This window comes from Meles meles, chromosome 6 (assembly GCF_922984935.1).
Source record: "Meles meles chromosome 6, mMelMel3.1 paternal haplotype, whole genome shotgun sequence".
NCBI lineage: Eukaryota > Metazoa > Chordata > Mammalia > Carnivora > Mustelidae > Meles > Meles meles.
Genome location: NC_060071.1, coordinates 53815570 through 53837292, shown reverse-complemented (window position 1 = coordinate 53837292; position 21723 = coordinate 53815570). Strand labels below are relative to the sequence as shown.

At 55.3% G+C, this 21723-nt stretch overlaps 1 protein-coding gene across 3 annotated transcripts; it reads left to right on the top strand.

Moving 5' to 3' along the window:
- The first annotated feature begins 1936 nt into the window (after window positions 1–1936).
- Window positions 1937–21715, top strand: ARHGEF40 (Rho guanine nucleotide exchange factor 40). Of its 3 annotated transcripts, none has more exons than XM_046007469.1 (24): window positions 1937–2580; window positions 5141–5338; window positions 5931–7176; window positions 7313–7480; window positions 7621–7741; window positions 8326–8422; window positions 8533–8613; window positions 8744–8860; window positions 10383–10478; window positions 10566–10681; window positions 11031–11157; window positions 12756–12878; window positions 12993–13136; window positions 13620–14230; window positions 14352–14586; window positions 14913–14999; window positions 15582–15797; window positions 16498–16668; window positions 18093–18270; window positions 19029–19133; window positions 19366–19509; window positions 20012–20142; window positions 20547–20593; window positions 20844–21715. In XM_046007469.1, the coding sequence occupies exons 1-23, from the start codon at window positions 2578–2580 to the stop codon at window positions 20586–20588; spliced, it is 4557 nt and encodes a 1518-aa protein (XP_045863425.1). In that variant the 5' UTR covers window positions 1937–2577; the 3' UTR covers window positions 20589–20593; window positions 20844–21715. The 3 variants fall into 3 exon arrangements, with proteins under 3 accessions (XP_045863425.1, XP_045863424.1, XP_045863426.1); XM_046007468.1 differs by having other exon boundaries at window positions 20726–21712; XM_046007470.1 differs by lacking the exon at window positions 19366–19509 and having other exon boundaries at window positions 1942–2580; window positions 20726–21705.
- Window positions 21716–21723: the final 8 nt, after the last annotated feature.

Sequence of the window (21723 nt, the reverse complement as noted above, 5' to 3'; positions counted from 1 at the left end):
CATACTCATCAACATACCATCTATCGTACAGACACACACACACTCTCTTAAGTAAGAGCCTGCATTCTGGGGAAAAGGGTACTAACTGCTGTAAGTATACATGTCACTTAATAAAATAAACCTTTCTTGTTTAGTACAGATCAAAACAACTCCTGGAAAGAAGTAACTAGATCCCAGACCTTACATCCAAATTCCATCCCCCTCTGGGTTCAAAAACTTTCAGTGGCTCCCATTTTTCCATAGGGGAAAAAAATGATTCACTCCTTTTTCTCCAGGAGTTCATGGACTCCCAGAGCCAGCTTAATTTATATTCCACTTCCTAATTGCAGGAACCTTGGATTCTACCAACTGTTTCTCAAACAATTTGCTTGAGTATAAGGAATCTAAGACTCCGTAAGGGAAAGTTCAGGCTCTTTCTCAACACTGGAAATGGGTGGACCCCTGGGTGGCTCAGTCCATTGAGCAACTGCTTCCACTCAGGTCCTGATCCTAGAGTCTTGGGATCAAGTGCTGCATCAGGCTTCCTGCTCAGCAGGGGGTCTGCTTCTCCCTCTTACCATTCTCTTCTCATGCCTGCTCTCATTCTCTCTCTCAAATAAATAAAATCTTTTTTAAAATAGTTTAAAAAGAAAACACTGGAAATGGGTTAGCTGGATTTGAAACAAGTGAATAAGATTCATAATATATACTCTAAGAAAGTTTCCTAAGTGCTGGCCTTTTAACAGGCTACTGGGCAACATTTATAGAGTGGACACCAGGGGGTAGCAAAATCTCACTCTCCCAGTTCCCCAGCACTAATTACAAGGAGGCTAGAGAGCCTCAGTGACTCCAGGGCCCATAGCCCATTGATGAAAGAGTTTCGGCTCCCTGCCTCTAACTCTGCTGAGAATCAGAACATGGTCACTGGACATTGCCGTCCTGGTTTGTTTGTTTTTTTCTTTGACGCTATGGAGCAGAGGGATCTTCTTGTCTCCAAGAAGGATGAGCATTTTCCCTCTCTTCTTTTCCAGATCCAGTGGAGTGGAGAAAGGGTGGGCGTTTAGCGTTCTGAGGAGGTGACAGAGGAGCCCATCACCTGGGTGACGCCCTCCTCTCCCGCGGTGCCAACGACTGCCCAGGGGCCCCAGCGTCCTGGCCTCACAGGTGCTGCATCCACTGGCAGGATGTTTTCCGAAAGTCAGCCCCCAACTGCAGAGGCACATGCCTTCACGCCCCTCTCTGGGGACTATCTGGCTTTCCGATCTCCTTCCAAGTGTCCACCCTTTGGAAGTGCCACCCCCACCCTAGCCCGTGCAGGGCTTCCCGGTGCCGGCTCCGAGGAGGAACAAGGCATCTCCCGTCTGTGCCTAAGCCTCCCAGCCCTACCGGGAAACCCTCGCCGGAGCTCGGTTACACACATCCAGACGCGGTGGAGGATGGGTGAGACCAGAACTTTCTTAACTAGTCTGCCCCGCTTTGTCTACTGCGTCAGATAGCCATCCTCACTGTCATGAGCCCTAGCCACCCTGGGAGACTCTGTTGCTACCCCATAAGAAGGAAGGGTCTGGCAACCAGTTTCGAATCATGGGGTCTGACGTGGGGGGGTTGCGGGGGGTTTCTGATGCCTCCCCTCCGCCAGCCGAAAATGGAGACACGCGGTGCGGAGGGGAAGGGGCAGCAAGGAAAGAACTCAGAACACGTCTGCCGAAGTGCACGCCCCTACAGGAGGATTCTGATCCCAAGACCGGGCCCATCTTCAGTCACGACGGTCAACCCCAACCCCCACCCCCCACCCCAAGCCTTCACCGCTCCCTAATTCCCCCCCCCACCGCCGCCCGCGCCCTCCCCAGGCCGCACAGAGGAGCCCATTGTCGGAGCCTGAAGGCTTGAGGCCGAAGAAGATGGGAGGGAAAGACGGCGGGCGAACCCCTGGAGGGTGGAAAGAATCCCCTGATTTCCCTGCCCTCAGCCCCACCCGAGTTGGGCAGGGGCCCGGGGGTCTCTTCTGAGCTCCAGGTGCTGCCGACGTCTGGCAACCGCGGGGAGAACAGGTTCCCAAGCGAGTTAGAGACGAGAGGCTTCGGGCCGCCAAACGATCCCAGTCCTCAGCTGGATTCCCCAGAAAATTCACGCACGCCCCAGCCTATGGAGAGTCCCTTGTGGATGTTAAACTGACCCCGCTGGGAGGGAGGCGGTGGCGGGAAAAGAGGGGCATCCTCGGCAGGGCGGGCGTCGGAGGACCAGGGTAGGGGTACCCACTAGAGTGTGAGGCGGGGGAGAAAGAAAGTTGCGGGAGAGAGAGGCTGACCCGCTGTGGGCGCCGGGGAAGCCGCGGAGAGGCTCGGCGCGGTAGAGGGAGTACCGGCAGGGGGTCCGGCGCGGAGGCGGAGGCGGGCACTGAAGGGCGGGGCGGGGAGGGGCGGCCGTCTCGGCCCTCCCTGGCTGGGCCCCGCGGCCTGGGAGCCCGAGCGGGCCGATCCGCCACCGCGGCCGGAGCTGTCCCCTAGCCAGACCCAGCAAGACGCGAGAGGCGGGAGGGAGGCGGCGGCGCGCCCGGCCCCGCCCGCCTGAGCGTCGGACGCGGCCCCGCGCCGAGCCATGGTGAGTCTGGCGTCGTGGTCCCGGTGTCCCCCTCCTCCTTCGCGCTGCCCGCCCGGGGCCGCGAGCCCCCAGTCCGTTGCCTCTTGAGCCCGCCTCGGTCTGTTGAGCGCTCCTGAGACTCTCCTTCCTCCCATCCCCCCTTATTTTCTTTGATCTGTCTGTCTATCTGCCCCACTGTCTGGCTCTGTCCCCACCGGGTATTGCCCTCACTCTTTCTTTCTTCCCTTATTCTCCACCCCTCCCCCATCCTCCCTCCAGTCGCTCCCCGGATCCACACCTCCCCCCCCCCCCCCCCGCCCTCCTCTGTCCGGACCTGTGCCTTCCTTTGCAGGATCTTCCCAGCCCCTCCGGGTCCCAGCTCCTTAGCCGCGGGAAACCTCTGCGGGTTGGTGCTGCAGCGGCCCTGGAAGGGGCCCGGCCCCGGGTCATGAGAACTGACCTGCCAGGAACCACCATTTTCCATCCCAGTCCCCAGCCCGGTGAGCTGGGCCCACCCATCCGGCCCTGGGGGACCGGCCGCAGCTGTGGCTGGGCTGGGGCCAGGGACATGGCCAAAGAGGGAAATTCCCGCGGATAAAAAGGGGCTGCTTCAGGATAGTGGACAGAGTGAGGAGGGGGACTCACAGTGCCAGGGGGCGTGACGCTGCCAGAGCAGACAAGAGACCGAGGATGGGGCGGGGGTGGGGGGGGGAGTACCCCAGAGGTCTCGCTGCAGGGAACCGAATCTCTGTCTCCGAGTACTCCCGCTGCAGAGGGGAGGAAACACAAAGCGGGAGCTCCCTGCAGGAGGTAGGGGACTCTGGCAGCAGCAACTTAGGACACGGGAAGCAGAATGGCACTGCTAAGGGGGAGTCCATACCAACAGGAGTGGACACTATTCTGGGAACTTTCACTCCAGAAGTTGTCTCTGAATAATCACTGCAAGGAGTGGGCACTGCCGGAGAGAGCGCCCACTATAGGGGGCTGTGGGGGAGGTCCACGGCTAAGGGGGCGCTCGCTGCAGAGTGGAGGAGGGGGGAGGCCCTGCCAGGGGGCGCTCACTGCCAGGAGGTGGGGGGAGGAGCACTACCGGGGCTGCTCCTCTACAGAAGGAAGGGCACCCCGGGCAGGGAAACTGGACCAAGAAAAAAGAGGAACTGGGCCAGGGAGCGCTGACTCAGTCTCTCTGGTCTCCTTTTGGTCCTGGCCGACTGGAGGCCCGGTCTCTGTGCTCTTGCCCGCCGCCTCCCACCCCAGACCCCTCCTCCCCTCCTGCCGCTGCAGTTTCCTGTGGCTGAGACTCTCGCTCAGCCATGAGCTCACCGCCCCTAATGGGTTGCAGCTGCCTCGCTACTCAAGCTCTAGCTGCCCCCTCCTGGCCTCCGATCGGTCGGCCCACTCTTCCTCCCCACCCCCCTTCTCCACCCTCCCCCCACCCACTCTCACCGCGCCAGCCGGGTCCCCGGAACACTGGGGGGTCTGTCTGCTCGCCCACACACCTTGGGGCTGGGTCTCCGTGCTGACGCACTGAATGTCCCTCTCTGGAGTGACTGCCCTAGTTTCGCAGAGGGTCGGGACAGATGGGCAACTGGTAAAATATGCAGTTTTGACTGCAGGGCAAAGACAGGACTCGGGGTGCAGGGCGGTGGGAGAGAACTTGATGAACACTGCAGCGCAGCCCCGTGCCACTGACAGCAAAGAAACCCGATAAAAAAAACTTCAGAGCCATCTTGAAAGAGAAATTAGTCTGCAAAGGAATAGCCTGGGGGGGTACTTCTTTAGGGTCTGGGAAAGAGAAAGAGACCTGGCCTTGCACTTAGGGAGGCAAATGCAGAGGAAGCAGGGCTGCCTTTTGAGACAGTGGCGGCAGGTGGAGTTGGCAGAGAGGTCCTACTGAGTTGGAAAAATACATACCATCAAGGTCTCCTCCCTTCCCCACGTGTTCCTTTTGTGACTTTTTCCTCTTTTGGCTTCCCCCACCCAGTTCTTTGTAACCCAATCCCACATGCTCTGGGAGTGGGTGATTGCTCTGAAGCCACTCTGGAAGAGAGTAGGTTGCTAGAAAGTCAGACAGACAGCCCTTCAGTCCTCCTTCTTCCCAGTCCTCCTCCTCCTCACCCAGTGACCAACTCTAGTATATGATTATTCGAGGTCGTGGCATTGCCACCTAAGTTAGAGGTCCGTAGTCCTTATGCCCGTGGGGGGGGGGGGGCTTGCAAGTTGGCCCTCCACCCTGCCAACTCTCTCAGCCATTGCTACATCTTCTGGTGGCGCAGAAGACCAGGTCTCGTCCTGAGGAAGAACTGTGCAATGGTCCCAACTCACAAGAAGCAGGACTGGCCCTAAGATCAGAGACATTCCTGGCAAATGCTCCCTGGATCTCCAGGGCCAGAGTCTCAGAATTCCAGTGTGGAGTGCCCTGCTGGGTCTGTGCATTCTGACTGCCCCAGCCCCACGGAGGCCATCCCAGGCCCCTTCGGCCAGCATTTCCTGAGGGTCCTCTCTGAACACACACTGTGGCACGGTGTGGCCCTGGGGGCCACGCTCTCTAGGGATCTGCAGCTGGGCTTCTCTCTTCCAGGAGCCCGAGCCAGTGGAGGACTGTGTGCAGAGCACGCTTGCTGCCCTGTACCCACCCTTCGAGGCGACAGCCCCTACGCTGTTGGGCCAGGTGTTCCAGGTGGTGGAGAGAACTTATCGGGAGGATGCCCTGAGGTACACGCTGGACTTCCTGGTGCCCGCCAAGCACTTGCTTGCCAAGGTCCAGCAGGAAGCCTGTGTGAGTGGCCCCTAAGATCCACTGCCTCACTCCAGAGACTAGCCAGACTAACTTCCCTCTCCCCAGAGGTGCCACCTCCCAACACTGACCCCCTCCCCTGGCCGAGGCAGAGGCCACTCATGTACTAACACACAGAAAGACACTCGTCTTCCCCCAATATTGACCCCTAAGAAACATCAACTCCCAAAAACCCAGACCCACCAGACACAATTCCAGACATCCCCCCATAATGATTTCTCAAGATACCTAACTCCCCCAGACATGACTCAACTTCTACAGATATAAAGACTCCTAAGAGTCTCTGAGCCCTCCCAGACAATGGCATCTGCTGACCATGCCTCTGTAATGACTCAGTTGTTACTCTCCCACGCAGGGAACCCGTTTCCTAGAGAAGCTTCCTACTACCAGAAAACTGGCCAGCCCATTCCCTCCCTCTGCTCCATGAACATCCCGGGATACCCCTCCAGATCCCCGAGGATTATAACCCACCAGGCCAGAGGGCAGCCCTACCTAGGATGGTCCTGTGCTAACTGCCCTCTCTGGCTGGCTTCCTCAGCAGAGGCTGAGCGCAACGTCGCACCTCTCTCCCCAGGCCCAGTACAGCGGTTTCCTCTTCTTCCACGAGGGCTGGCCACTCTGCCTGCACGAGCAGGTGGTCGTGCAGCTGGCAGCCTTGCCCTGGCAGCTCCTGCGCCCAGGAGACTTCTACCTGCAAGTGGTGCCCTCCGCAGCCCAAGCGCCCCGCCTGGCACTCAAGTGCCTGGCCCCAGGGGGCGGGCGGGTGCAGGAGTTGCCTGTGCCCAATGAGGCCTGTGCCTACCTGTTCACACCTGAGTGGCTGCAGGGCATCAATAAGGACCGGCCCACAGGTCGCCTCAGTACTTGCCTCCTCTCTGCGCCCTCTGGAATTCAGCGGCTGCCCTGGGCAGAACTCATCTGCCCACGATTTGTGCACAAAGGGGGCCTCATGGTTGGACATCGGCCAAGCACGTTGCCCCCTGAACTGCCCTCCGGACCCCCAGGGCTCCCCAGCCCTCCACTCCCCGAGGAGGCCCTGGGCACCCGGAGTCCTGGCGATGGGCACAATGCCCCCGCTGAAGGACCTGAAGGCGAGTACGTGGAGCTGCTGGAGGTCACACTGCCTGTGAGGGGGAGCCCTACGGATGCTGAGGGCTCCTCTGGCCTCTCCAGGACCCGGACAGTACCCACCCGGAAGGGTGCTGGAGGGAAGGGTCGGCACAGGAGACACCGCGCCTGGATGCACCAAAAGGGCCTGGGGCCTCGGGACCAGGATGGGGCACGGCCACCGGGTGAGGGAAGCAGCACCAGAGCCTCCCCTGGGTCACCCCCAGGAGCCGAGGCTCTCCCAGAAGCAACAGCCTTAGAGGTGTCTGAGTCTCCAGCAGAGACATTGGGGGAAGCCTCTGAACCTTGTCCCCTGAGGCTGGGGGAGGCTGGGGGAGGGGCAGGCCAAGGGGCTGAAGGACCCCCTGGCACCCCTCGGAGAACAGGCAAAGGAAACAGGAGAAAGAAGCGTGCTGCGGGCAGAGGGGCTCTTAGCCGAGGAGGGGACAGTGCTCCACTGACCCCCGAGGTCAAAGAGGAGGCCAGCCACCTGGAAGTCCTTGTCACTCTGCCCCCACCAAATGAGCACGACCCCCCAGAATATAACCCCGTTGAGGAGGAGCACAAAGGCTCAGGGACGCCAGAATCAGAACTGAAAGAGGAGCTCAAACCAGCAGAGAAAAAAGAGCCTCAGCCCTCAGAAGGCTGTGGACCCACAGAAGAGACAGCCAGAGAGAAGGATCCGGAGGGGTCCAGTCTGGCAGGTGTGGCAGGTGAGATGACACCGAAGCCAGCAGGGCAAGGGCCAGCATAGACTGGGCCTGGAAAGGGGCTGGAGGAGAAGCTGGGAGCCCCACAGCCAGAACCCTCTCCCTCCTCAGGCCCATAGCTCTGCTTCTCTCTGTGCAGGACCCACAGGTCCAGAAGGACTCCTGCCAGACCCACCAGCACCACCCCTGGAGATGGTGCAGGAAGGGGAGGGGGACAGTGTCCCAGAAAAGGCCACTCCAGTCTCCATCTCCGATGACCCGGATATAGCTTGGGATCTAATGGCATCTGGATTCCTCGTCCTGACTGGTCAGTGGGCATCAGTTTTGAAGGGACAGGGGTCAAGGAAAGAGAAGTGATCAGGGTGGGCTGTGGAGGGACGCAGGGTGGATGGGAGGTAGCCAAGGCCTACCCCCAGCCAGGACAGCCTGGCCATTTTGTGTCCTCAGGAGGGGTGGACCAGAGTGGGCGAGCTTTGCTGACCATTACCCCACCGTGCCCTCCTGAGGATCCCCCACCCTCCCGAGACATGCTGAGCACTGCTCTTCATTACCTCCACTCATTGCTCAGGTAACGGAGGCCCACCACTGGCACCCTGAACACTGACCTCCTGCTCATGAGGGCCCTGACCTCCTTTCTTCTCAGGACACTGACTTCCTGACCTCTAGGATACTGACTTCCTCACCCCTCAATTTTTAAGCCACTGACCACTGACCTTGCTGACCTCTGACCTCCAGAATATCTTCATCAATATTCAAAATCAACACTGCTGACTTTCAGTATCCTAAGACACTGCCTAGATTATCAGGGTATTGGTTTACTCATTCAGCAGCTACTTATTGGGCTTCAAGAACCTAGCAGGCACCATGCCATGCACTGGAATGGAATTTACACCTTTCCAGAGCATAGTGGTCCTGGTTTTCCAGACCCTGATCCTGTGACTTCATATCATCTGCATATAGACTCCTGAATGCTAGGGCAGTGCCTCTTGGACAAAAACCCACACTTTGGCCCTTCGCCCATTGCTTCCTGAAAGTACCAGACACTGACTTCTCCTGAGGACTAGTAACAGTAAAACCAGACCCCGAGCCACCATCCCCTCAACACACACACGTGCGCGCACACTGCCCCCTTGGCTCTTTCTGCCCCTACAGGCCTAATCTCCAGATATTGGGGCTGTCCATCCTGCTGGACCTTCGAAAGGCACCCCCATTGCCTCCAGCCCTCGTTTCTGTTCTAAATCAACTTCAGGTAACCAGCCCTTGACACAGGAACTTCTCCTGACCCTCAGCTCTTCCCCAGGTGGCCATTCCAGGCCACCCAGTTGCCCACTATTTGGTGTTATTCTTCTCTGCCCTCAGGACTTAGGAGACCCTCCCCTCATTCAGCGACTGCTGGCTCTCACTCAGGACGATCCTGTGGCTGAACTCTATGGACTTCAGGTTTGAGCTCCTCACTCCCAGCTAGTCCCCCCTCAGTCGTGGAGAGAGAAGAGGATGACTAGAGCCCCAGGCTGGTCCCCGAACACCTGGGTGGCCAGGCCAGAAATCCCCTGCCTTCATGTGTCTCTAGGGTGCTGAGTTGCTATCAGAGAGTGATCTGAAAAGAGTGGCCAAGCCAGAGGAGCTGCCATGGGACTTGGGAGGTCACAGGGAACCCTCTCCCAGCTACTGGGTAGAGACGCACCAGGTAAGCTTCACCTCCCCTACCCAGGACGGGGGAGCCAGGAATGACCCAGCTGAGGGCATTCTGGGAGAGAGAGGGCAGATCTGAGACATGACCACGGGGCTGGTAAAAAGTGATTTCCCTTCCATTTAATTCAATACATATTTATGTTCACCACCCATGAGCAAAATATTACGCATGTACCGTGGGCTGCTGGGGAGATGAGAGGAGTATATTCCATAAGTTCTTAATACGATGTTAAGCAGCATATGGTTTTTGGTGGGACATAAGTCAGAAGCTATTAGAGAAGAGCGTAAGGTAATTTTACTGGGGTTCTGGACAGAGTCAGGAAGTCTGGTTCTAGTTCCATGTGACCTTGGACAAGGTACTGTGCCCCATTACCAGAGATGGTATCCTTTCTGTACTTGTTCCCTGCACCAACATCCAGGCCTCGGGGTCCTCACCCACAAAGTACAGCAAGTGTGATATACTCTCTGATTCTATGAATCTCAGTACGTGAATATTTGAGAAAAGATAAATGAACATGGTCTGAGCTAAGTATTAAAGGGGGTCTTTAATACATATGTCGGGGCACCTGGGTGGCTTGTCGTTAAGTGTCTGCCTTCGGCTCAGGTCATGATCCCAGCATCCTGGGATCAAGCCCGATATCAGGCCCTGCTCAGCAGGGAACCTGCTTCTTACTCCCTCTCCAGCTCCCCCGTGCTTGCCTTCCCTCTCTCATTATCTCTCTCCATCATATTATAAATAAAATCTTTTAAAAATAAATAAATAGGGACGCCTGGGTGACTCAGTGGGTTAAAGCCTCTGCCTTCAGCTCAGGTCTTGATCTCAGGGTCCTAAGATTGAGCCCCGCATCCGGCCCTCTGCTCAGCGGGGAGCCTACTTCCCCCCACCTCTCTCTCTCTCTACCTGCTTCTCTGCCTACTTGTGATCTCTGTCTCTGTCAAATAAATAAATAAAATCTTTAAAAATAAATAAATAAATAAAGGGGTCTGTAACGTGGTTTCTAAGCTATACCTCAAAGGGGACGTGGATCTGAGCAAGCAGAATGGAAGGCTTTACAGGGTGAAAACCTAGTGCAGACAGGGAGAAAGGAGACTCACATTTACTAAGCGTTTACTGTGCCAGTCCTTGCTAAGGGCTTACCTGGCATCGTCTCTTTAAACGTCACAAAACTCTCTGTATCTTTTTTTGAGAGAGGGAGTATGAATGCGGATTTGGGGGACAGAGAGAGAATCTTAAGCAGGCTTCACACCCAGTGTGGAGCCTGATGCGGGGCTACATCTCATGACCCTGAAATCATGATCTGAACCGAAACCAAGAGTCTGATGCTTAACTGACTGCGTCATCCAGGCACCCCCAAATTCTATGTATCTTGTCCTGACTTTACAGTGGAGCAAACTGAGGTTCAGGAGGTTACTGGGCTTGCTTAATGTCATACAACTAGTAAACAACAAAGTCAGAAGCTAACCAAGCATTGTCTGGGGCTGCCCCCTCTCCATCCCCATGTGTGTGTGTGTTTCAGGACGTGGCAAGGCTGTGCTGCCTGTGCCAAGGGGTGTTGTGCTCTGTGCGGCAAGCCATTGAGGAGCTGGAGGGAGCCGCAGAGCCAGAGGGAGAGGTAGGACGTGAAACGGGGCAGAAGGGGATGGGGTGGGATGGGGATTCTCTGGTGGAACCCCTACTGTCGACTGCTTCCTGCCCCCAGGAGGCTGTAGGAATGCTTGAGCCCCTACAGAAGGTGTTGGCAGATCCCCGGCTGACAGAGCTGCAGAGGGAAGGGGGAGCCATCCTGATGAGGCTGCGTTCCAGCCATAGCAGCAAGTACGAGGGGGGGGTGGGTGTGGGGGGGCAGGTGGACAGGGCGCATGGAGACACAGCAGAGAGCTGTCAATAAACCTCAGCTGCCAGATCGTTCTTCCTGAGCATGCCTCTACACAGGAGATCATGTTTTCCACCTGCTATGACCTTTGCATAAGGGCCCTAGGTAATCGTTATGATTACAGACAGGCATCTGGAGGACCAGAAGTGTTAAATGCCTTGGCCAAGATTAGTCAGTCGGTGGGAGAGTCAGGATTCAAATCCAGGCCTGCTGTGCAAGGATGGAATGTGGTGGGGTGGTGGGAAGGGGTTAACAAGGGCAGTAGGTCATTCTGTCCCTTTCTTTGCCCAGGCTGGAGGGCCCGGGCCCAGCTGCACTGTACCAGGAGGTGGATGAGGCCATTCACCAGCTCGTGCGCCTCTCCAACCTGCATGCCCAGCAGCAGGAGCGGCGACAGCGACTGCACCGACTTGAGCAGGTGAGGCAGGACCCCCCAGACTGCTCTTACCTGGCCTGGGAACCTGGGCTCCAGCCCTCCTTTACTGCCGACATCCACAGCTGATGGCTCGATCGGGTGGCCCTCCCTCTCACCTCACCCTACCCTAGAGGCTGGTCTGGTGGGTGAGACTGAACAAGAGGGAGAAGGCATCTTAGCCCCAGCAGAGAACCCAGACCTCCCCTACCCCAACAGTGATCAAGGATCCTTAGAGGTTGTGAGATTAGAAGAGATGCTTGGGTGCCCTAGGGGATTCTGGGAGGAGCTAATTGACTCTGGGGTGCCTATAACTGAAAATAATAAATGTCTATTGATACCAGTTTTTTAGCTACATTGCCATCCATGTTCCCTCAACTCTTTCTACGATATCCTCCCTAAACCTGAAGCTGGAAAAGTTTCACCTTCCTCCACCTTGGAAGGAGAGGATAATGGAAGATGCTAAGTCCTCTTTGTGGGGAAGATTCGGGGATAAGGCTGGCTTCTCTGAACCTTGATTCTTCTCTCCTGGGGTTAAGAGCCCCACAGGGATTATCCTAACATGTGGGATACAGGAACAGGGGGCTTTGCAATCTGATTGTTCTCCCAGAGCCCCAAGCATGGTGAATGAGAGCCTTATGGACCTACGTGTGGGCATCAGGGCAAGGGTCATCTCAAAGTCAATGTCAAAGTGGAGGGTAGGGCTCTCTGTTTTCTGGGGTTTCTACATATTGGCTTCCTCCAACCCAGCATCCAAGGGATTGTATCTCTTACTCTTTGCTTGCTTGCTTATTAGCTGGTGTTCCCCTTTCAAAACCATTAGCACACAGGATTGAGTGTCTACAGTTCTCAGCATGAGTTCTAGCTCTACTGGGAATGAGATGTTGGATGAATCCTGACGCATCTCTGAGTTCCCAAGTCCACATCTGTAGAATGGGATCATAAGGACACTTAGCTCGCAAGGGTGTAGGACGACCAAATGAATTCAGCAAAGGACTGTACACATGTCTATGGTCAGACCCTAATTATTGGGAACATTCTCAAGCTTCTCGTCTGCAGGCTGTCCTACCCCAGCTTCCATCCTTAATTCAGAGAAAAAAAAAGACCATCCCTTTTTGGTCAAATATCCCAGAGCCAACATGAGAGTCCTTATATCGCCATAATAGGCAACTAGAGCTGGGAACACACACACACACCCCACTGGGTTGTCTCTTCAAGCCAGGTCCCAGCGACCTCTGCCCACCCATCAGTGGACTCAGTGAATGTGAAATTTTTCCTCCTCGGTTATCCAAACAGTCCTCATACTGCCTCAGGCTCACACCAGCTTTATCTATGTCCCCTCCAGGCATGGGCCTGGAACCCTTTCCCGCTTCCCTCAGTGCTTCCTGCCAGCCCAGCTTCCCATTCTGGTGCTTTCTCATTTGACCCTTGAGGAAACTACTACCGACCACTGTTAACCATTCCCACATTACAGCTACATGAAATGGTTTGCCCAAAGGTCCATAGATCAGGGTGATGGGGTTGGACCTGGATCTCAGCTTTCCTTCCCACAGCATGGCCTCCTTCTCCCTCATGGCCCTGCTGTCCTGCTCTGTCTGCCTCAGGTGCTACAGTGGCTCTCAGGCCCAGGAGAGGAGCAGCTGGCTAGCTTTGCTGTGCCCGGAGACTCCCTGTCTGCCCTGCAAGAGACAGAGCTGCAATTCCGGGCTTTCAGCACTGAGGTTCAGGTGAGAAGGGGGAGAGGGGCAAGGAAGAAAAGGCATGGAGCAGGGGTGGAGAGTGGGGAGCGGGGAACTGACTGGGACCGAGGACCAGGTCTGAGTACAGCCTTCCTTCCCCAGGAACGCCTGGCCCAGGCACGGGAGGCCCTGGCCCTAGAGGAGGACACTGCCTCCCAGAAGGTTCTGGATGTCTTTGAACAGAGGCTGGAGCAGGCTGAGAGTGGCCTCCATCGAGCCCTGCGACTACAGCGCTTTTTCCAGCAGGTGTGTACAGAGCCTCTTTCTTCCATGCCCACCACTGCCCGGCTTCTGCCTGGGGAAGCTGATCAGGTAGTTGCTAAAAGCAGGGACTCATGAAGTCATCTCTTTGGATTCTTGGCTCTGCAACCTACTTGCTGAATGACCTGGGACAAGCATGCCTCCATAGACACCCCTTCACAGGGCTGCCACGAGTGTAATATAGGTCATATATAAGAAGCCCTTAGTATAGAGCCTACCATTGATCAATTCCATGTAAGTGTTGGCTCTTCTTTCATCCAGGCCCCTCTGTCTCCATACCAGCTCAGTGTGACAAGGTCAGGCAGTGGCGCTGGGATAGGAAAGAGGGTGTTCTCAGACGACTGAGAGGGTGGTGGGCTCTGGGAAGCCATCAGCTAAAGAGGACAGGAGTTGTCATTGGGCAGCATGCGTGAACGGCACCGGACCTCACTCTTTCTCTACCCATCCCCGTCCCCTCTGGCCCGGCAGGCGCACGAATGGGTGAATGAAGGTTCTGCTCGGCTGGCAGGAGCGGGGCCGGGTAGGGAGGCAGTGCTGGCAGCCCTGGCCCTGCGGCGGGCCCCAGAGCCGAGTGCTGGCACCTTCCAGGAGATGCGGGCCCTGGCCTTGGACTTGGGCAGCCCTGCTGCCCTGAGAGAGTGGGGCCGCTGCCGGGCCCGCTGCCAAGAGCTGGAGAGGAGGATTCAGCAGCAGCTGGGAGAGGAGGCGAGTCCACGGGGCCATCGGCGACGGAGGGCAGACAGCGCCAGCAGCGGAGGGGCCCCCCGGGGCCCTCACAGCCCCTCACCCAGCCTTAGCTCCCTGCTGCTCCCCAGCAGCCCTGGGCCACGCACAGCCCCATCCCATTGCTCCCTGGCCCCCTGTGGGGAGGACTGTGAAGAAGAGGTCCCTGACTTGGCTCCAGAAGCAGAGGGTAGACCTCCGAGGACTGTGCTGATTCGAGGCCTGGAAGTCACCAGTACCGAGGTGGTAGACAGGACGTGCTCGCCCCGGGAACATGTGCTGCTGGGCCGGGCTGGAGGTCCAGATGGGCCCTGGGGAGTAGGTACCCCTCGGATGGAGCGCAAGCGAAGCATCAGGTGAGAGCCTAGGCCAATTATTGCCCAAGAGGCAGACCCAAGTGCCCAGCAGGAAGGAATACAATATTGTTGGCGATCTCAGGCCCCAGCCTCCTTTGAGCCCCCCTTGTTGTCCCTGCAGCGCCCAGCAGCGTCTGGTGTCAGAGCTGATTGCCTGTGAACAAGAGTACGTGGCCACCTTGAGCGATCCAGTGCCGCCCCCGGGACCCGAGCTGACTCCCGAACTAAGGGGCACCTGGGCCGCAGCCCTGAGTACCCGGGAGAGGCTTCGCAGCTTCCATCGGACACACTTTCTCCGGGAGCTTCAGGGCTGCGCCACCCATCCCCTGCGCATTGGGGCCTGCTTCCTTCGCCATGTGAGTGACCCCGAACACGTCTTCTAGGTCCTCTCCCTTCTTACGTCTTAGCGCCAACCACCCTGTATTTGTTCTCCGTATCTGTTCCCCGCCCCCTCAAAAGTGTGCAGTCCAAGACTCTGGGGCCCTTGGGCCCCTCTGAATCCACTCAGCCTGTGTCCTTGTCCTCGAGTGCTGTCTGACCTTCACTCTCTGCATGGGAGTCAGTCATTTCCTGGGCAGCCTGAGCGGCCGGGCTCTCCTTTGCGCTGTAGTGAGGACAGGAGGAGGAAAGGGAGAGGCTTGTCTCTCCCCAAGTGACGGCTTGTCTTTCCCCACTGGCACAGGGGGACCAGTTCAGCCTTTACGCCCAGTACGTGAAACACCGACACAAACTGGAGAATGGTTTGGCTGCACTTGGCCCCCCAAGCAAGGTAACCTTTGCTCCAACCCCCAGGAGAAGGAGAGGGGACAGGAACCCCTAAAACACACCCCACCTCCAAGTCTCTCAGGGAAGAAAAGCTTTCCCCCATGTGTCCAGGAACCTCTCCCACCAGTAATCTCCCCTCAGTGCTGAGGGTGGCGCAAGCACTGGACTGGGAGCCAAGAGAGCCTGAGTTTTGATCCTGAGGGACTTTGGGCAAGACTCTTGATTCCTCTGGGCCTCTGTTTCTACAGAGGCCTCTGGTAAATGGGGGCACTGTCCACTCTATCTAACTCACAGAGAGCTGTGAGAATCAAAAGACTTTATGTGAAATGACTTCAAGAGTTAGAAGCTAGAGACTGTAAGGGGTTATCTGTATTCCTCTTCCATTCTCCAAGATTCAGAGGATGGTGGAATTCTGGCAGACCCCCTACCCGCTTTCTTTCTGAGGGAAGTTTCACCTTACCTTTGGCAGTATCTGGGCTTCCTCTACCCCCCAAAAGCCTGGCCTACCACCCACCTTCCTGGCAGAGCTCAGGCCCCACTAGCTCCAGCCCCTCTCCTCATCCCTGTCTGTCTCCTCCCCAACCAGGGCTCCACGGAGAGTGGCCCTCACCTGCCCCGGGCGTTGCAGCAGCCCTTGGAGCAGCTAGCTCGGTATGGGCGGCTCCTGGAGGAGCTCCTAAGGGAAGCTGGGCCTGAGCTGAGTTCTGAGCGCCAGGCTCTTGGGGCTGCCGTGCAGCTGCTCCGGGAACAGGAGACCCGTGGCAGAGACCTGCTGGCCGTGGAGGCAGTGCGTGGCTGCGAGGTGAGGCCATGGCTCGTCACTCCAGTTTCTACTGTCCAGCCCTGTGGCTTCAGAAAGCAGTGTGGTTAGTGACAAGAGGACCAGACTCAAAGTCAGAGGGCCCAGGCTCTAATTTCTAATCAGCTAGATGGCCTTGGTCAAGTCACTGAACTTCACTGGGCCTCAGTGTCCTCATCTATAAATAAAGAAACTATGTCCTGCCCCACATCCCATATCCTACCTCTGGCTGTGCTTTCCGGTTCCATTCCCAGTTCTTCTCTTTCCTTATCTGTACTTCCTCAGACATCTCAGCACCCGACACATACCTTATTCTCCCTTAACTAGTCTCTTTCTAGCCCAGAAAGTCCAAAACAGGTGGGGAACCTGCCTCCTCTGTGATAGACTCTTTCCCCTTTGGCTCTTTTCCGATTCTCTTCCCGGGTCAGCATGGTGCTTCATCCCCAGTGTCCATAGCCTTCCCCGTGCAAGCCTATAAACCCTTGTGGAATGTACCTTCTGTCTAGAGAGGCAAGACTATGTGGCCAGGCCAGGTGTGCTGTGCGTGGTGATTGGTGGATGGATTCTAGGCCTTCCCTGATTTCCTAACTCAGTTTGAGAACATGTACATTAGGCCCCTTGCCCTATAAATTCCATTTTTACTCCCCATAAAATACACCCAAAGGGTTCCAGGGCCAATTGCCTTTCCTTTTCCTTTCCTCAGACAGATCTGAAGGAGCAGGGCCAGCTCCTACACCGGGACCCCTTCACTGTCATCTGTGGCCGAAAGAAGTGCCTTCGCCATGTCTTTCTCTTTGAGCATCTCCTCCTGTTCAGCAAACTCAAGGGCCCTGAGGGGGGTTCAGAGACCTTTGTTTACAAGCAGGCCTTTAAGGTAGAATGCTGGGACTTGGCCAGGTGGGGGGTTGGGGGGGCCAGGAAGGGATGGGACAGGAAGTCATGTTGTTCTCGAGAACTCAAGATGTTCTGGAAATTCAACTCCAACCCAGGTTCAGAATCTGAATCATCTAAAACAGGTTTTGACCTTAATCACCTACCAGGTTAGGATGCCAGAGGTGATAGAAATTGCTGTTATTGTCATTGGGGTTTTATCATACATGTGGGATACTCACAAGGCATTCCAAACCAGAATGGAGGACATTTCCCATTAAGAATATATGCTTTTTGAGTTAGGGGTGATTCTTGGGGTGACAAGAAAGGACTCTTTATCTATCTATCAGTCTATCTAATAGCTTAAATTGATGGAACCAGTGGAACCAAACCCAAGAGGAGGGAGGCCTTTCTTTAGGGAAACTACTTTGGTATCCAGATAAACATTAACAGGGACCTATAGTCCTAGGGGCACCTGGCTGGCTCCGTTGGTTGTGTCTACCTCTTGATCTCAGGGTTGTGAGCTCAAGTCCTACATTGGGTGTAGAGATCACTTAAAAAACAAAATCTTAAAAAAGAGAGAGAGAAAGACCTATAGTCCTAGATCAGGCAGTATGGCATGATTCTAAGAGTTTCTTTCTTTTTTTTTTTTTTTAAGATTTTATTTATGTATTTGGCAGAGAGAGAGAGAGAGAGCACGAGCACAAGCAGGGGGAGTGGCAGGTAAAGGGAGAAGGAGAAGCAGGCTCCCCACTGAGCAAGGAGCTGTATATGGGGTTTGATTGGATCCCAGGACTCTGGGATCATGACCTGATGCAAAGGCAGATGCTTAACCAACTGAGCCACCAGGCACCCCCTAAGGGTTTCTTTTCTTTTTTTTTAATATTTTTATTTATTTATTTGACAGAGATTACAAGTAGGCAGAGAGCCAGACGGAGAGAGAGGAAAGGAAGCAGGCTCCCCACTAAGCAGAGAGCCTGATGCGGGGCTCGATCCCAGGACCCTGAGACCATGACCTGAGCCGAAGGCAGAGGTTTTAACACACTGGGCCACCCAGGTGCTCCCCCACTAAGGGTTTCTAAACTTTGTCTGCCTACATTCGTTCCAGCTCCTAGGGAGCATGGGGGAGTACAGAATAGAGAAAAAGAAGCCTAGGTTTGGAATAACGTAGACATGGGTTTGAACCTTCTCTCTCCACTAAGCTATGATAAGCCCCTGGGCAAGTTATTTCGTGTCTCTGGGCATTCCCCTTCTGTAAATTATGGTTGTTAGGAAGACTAAATGTAGAACACTTGGCACATGGTAGGTGTTGAGCAAACATTTACTGAACATCTACCAGATGCCAAGCTAAGTGTAGTGCTTTTCCATGTGGTGCCATCTAGCCAGGACTCACTCTGTCTTCACCCACTTTCCTCCGCTTTTTCTCAGACTGCTGACATGGGGCTCACAGAAAACATCGGGGACAGCGGACTCTGCTTTGAGTTGTGGTTCCGGCGGCGGCGCGCTCGAGAAGCATACACTCTGCAGGCAGCCTCACCAGAGATCAAACTCAAGTGGACCAGTTCTATTGCCCAGCTGCTGTGGAGACAGGCGGCTCACAACAAGGGTGTGAGCCGGGGGCGGGGTGGGGGGCGGTTAGGGTCCAGGTTACAATGGGAGGTTAGCGCACATGAAGACCATAGGGTGTGGGATGGAGAAGCAATGATTTAGGAGATGATTCCAGATCTGACTGGAGAGAGGTTGCTGGCATAGAGATTAGTCTAAGGTATACCAAAAGGAAACAGGCAGCTACCAATTTCAGAAAAGCAAGAGCAAAGGGCAGGCCAAAAGAGAGTGAAGGAGTGCTCACTAGACCCTGGTTCCAGAATTTACATGCTGTGTGACCTGGACTAGTGCTTCTGTGTGTTTTGTTCTGGGGCTTTGGGGCTGGGTTTTTGTTTTTAATTCTCTGAATCCCATTCCACTGATCTCGAAAAATGGAAAGTGACAGCTACATCTTCATATGATAGGGATGGTGAAATAGATGATTATCTATGGAAGCACTTGATAAACTAGAAAGGTGTGTAAGAATGAGAGGTTTGCTCTTTACGCCCAAGATGAAGGGCAGAGGGTGATTATTAGAAGTTAGATGGCTGGGATGCCAAATGGGCAGGGTGCAACATGTAGGAGACAAGAAACAGGGGTCTGAGGAGGTGGTTAAGGGCCACCATCACCATCCACATAGTGACAGTTGACAGCAAGGGTAACAGGAGATACCAGATGAACGAGAATTGGCAAGGAGCAGAAGAGTCCACCATGATAGTGCTGGGGCTTGGAGCAAAGTGGGGGCTGAAGGAGGTTGGTAACGGGGTCTCTGTTTCCTAGAGCTCCGAGTGCAGCAGATGGTCTCCATGGGCATTGGGAATAAACCTTTCCTGGATATCAAAGCCCTTGGGGAGCGGACGCTGAGTGCCTTGCTCACTGGAAGAGGTGAGGGCCACAGTGCTGGGGGGTGGGGGCGACTCCCAGGAGTCAAGATCTTGAGAGTGAGGGCATGGTGGGGAGGCATGGTAGAAAAGTGAAGAAGGGCCATGAGTGGACATGTCTTCCCAGAAATTGTGGGACTGACTGGGAGGCCCTCTGTGAGACTGAGGGTCATCTCAGAGAGCCAGGAGGGCTTTCCCACACCAGCACCCCACCCCCCCCACCCCCCTCTCTGCAGCCGCCCGCACCCGGGCTTCCGTGGCCGTGTCATCCTTTGAGCATGCCGGCCCTTCCCTTCCCGGCCTCTCACCGGGAGCCTGCTCCCTGCCTGCCCGCGTCGAGGAGGAGGCCTGGGATCTGGACGTCAAGCAAATTTCCCTGGGTGAGGCACCTCTCAAGGGGTGGCTCCCAACAGCTGGGTCATCGTGGTGATGTTCAGGCTGCCTGCTGCTAAGCAATTCCTTTTTCTAGCCAAGTAGCCCAGTTGCCAGGACAACTATGTACAGCTTCCCCATTGCTAAAAGAGCCTTCCATCTGGTTGCTAGGATAATGCTTACAGCAGCCTGTTGCTAAGCAGCACTTCCTCTGTACCTCTCTCTCTAGCTCTCCTTGGGTTTCTATGGAAACTGCTCAGCTTCCTGTTGTACCCTCCTGGTTCACCACGGCAATCCTTATAGTTTCCTGTCGCTTCTTCCCTGGTTGCTCTAATGATGCTGCTGACAATTTCCTGCCTCTTGGTAGGGGGGTTCTCTTGCAACTGGATTGCTATGGTAACTCAGTTTCCTGTTGCTATGGAGCTTTTTCTTCCCTGATGGAGCAGCTTGGTTGCTTAAGGTAATCTAGAGGGGTTCTATACCCTGCTCTCACCCTAGCTTCCCCTCCAGCCCCAGAAACACTTGACTCTTCTGGAGATGTGTCCCCAGGACCAAGAAACAGCCCCAGCCTGCAGCCCCCCCATCCTGGGAGCAGCACTCCCACTCTGGCCAGTGGAGGGATCTTAGGGCTGTCCCGGCAGGTAAGTCCCTATACTAGGGCTGAAAGTGGGGTGATCTCTACAGCCACTTTCTGAGTGGGCTATTCTCATTCAACCCATGGGGGCAGGGGGAACCAATGAGCCTGTGTTCCCAGCAAGACCACAGGTTGGATATATTGTCTAGACTGTCTTTCTCCTCTCCCCCTAGACCTGGAGGAGAGGCATCAAGGTCAGAAGTGAAAAGGAATCTTTAATAAGGTGCATAGTGCAGGAGTGGATGGAAAAGTGGGGGGGATGCCCAAAGTATCTGGACTTGGCTTAAATTAGCCAAATTGAGAAATTTGTGGGAAGAGGAAAGAGAGGTGAACTGGCAGGCTTGGGGGGCAAATATAGGGAAAAGGACATTTCCTTACCCTTTAAGTTCACTGCAGTTCATCTTCTTGCAGAGTCATGCCCGAGCCCTGAGTGACCCCACCACTCCTCTGTGACCTGGGTGAGTCAGTGCCCCCTTCCACTATATCCAACACTCCTAACTTCTTGCACCAACTGCCCTCCTTCCCCGGCTTTTTGCAAGTCAGCTTCTTCCCTCTTCCAACCCATCTCCCTCTTCTCTCCTGGCTTCTAGAGAAGATGGAGAACTTGGCTAGAGACCTTCCTCTCAGCACACTTTGGGCCGTGATGGCAGTGGGACATAGTGGAGGACTGGAAGAGCACTGAATTCCTTCCCTCTGCTTTCTGGACAGAGAGGAGGTTGCAGGACCAGCATGTTTCCCTGCTGCTATCTCTAGCTCTCTCCAGCCGGGTGCCTTCCTGCAGGAACCAAAGTGTCCACACTTTGCTTGCCTTCATGCCCTGGAGGGGGAGAAATGAGCCCTCATCCAGTCCTTCCTCATCTTGGGCCACTGCATTCTCCCAGGACATTGCTCCGTGTTGGCCCTCCCCCAACAGCCTGCATTCTCCCCTTCGTGTGGTGCCACCCAGACTCTCCCCTTAGAAGACTCATCTCTGCCAGGTCAGCTGCGGCTCCTGGTGACTCCACTCTGGGTTGTCATAGGAAATGGAGCTATGCAAATCATTATAGGAGGGTGGGGGGTTGGGGGGTGACTACAAACTTTATACATGTAATTACTGTTATTATAATACTATTGTTATATTAAACGTATTTACTCATACTTTGTGTTGGAAGAGCTAGAGCAGACCCTGGGTTGAGGTGATGCTGCTACCTTGAGCACTTCCCCTCACCCAACCATTAACTGGAGCACAGAAAATAAAACCAAGGCTTTTGGTACCCCTTCCTGGCCCCAAACTGGGCGTGGGTGCAGGAGTATGCCCCTCTACCAGTGGCTCTCCAAGGCTCAGTGCACTCTGTGAAGTTCCACCTCTCCCACTGCATCCAGTCCTTGAGGCTGAGGGGTCACCCTTAAGCTGGGATCCAGCAGTTCTCAAAATGAGGCCCTCAGACCGTAAGGCATGAGAATCCCCTAGGCTACTTGCTAAATGCTAATTCCTGGGCCCCACCCCCAGAGCTAGTGAAGCCGAAGTCTGGGGGTGAAGTCCTTCTCGTTCCTTATTAAGCTCTCTGGGTGAACACTAAGTGCCCGAAGAAGTATTTCCGGACAAAAC

Bases quoted from the DNA above. Each gene is read 5' to 3' on its own strand.
- ARHGEF40 (XM_046007469.1), top strand. The intron at 10,682-11,030 runs GTACGAGGGGGG...TTCTTTGCCCAG, and splicing joins CGTTCCAGCCATAGCAGCAA to GCTGGAGGGCCCGGGCCCAG. The intron at 14,587-14,912 runs GTGAGTGACCCC...CCACTGGCACAG, and splicing joins GGGCCTGCTTCCTTCGCCAT to GGGGACCAGTTCAGCCTTTA.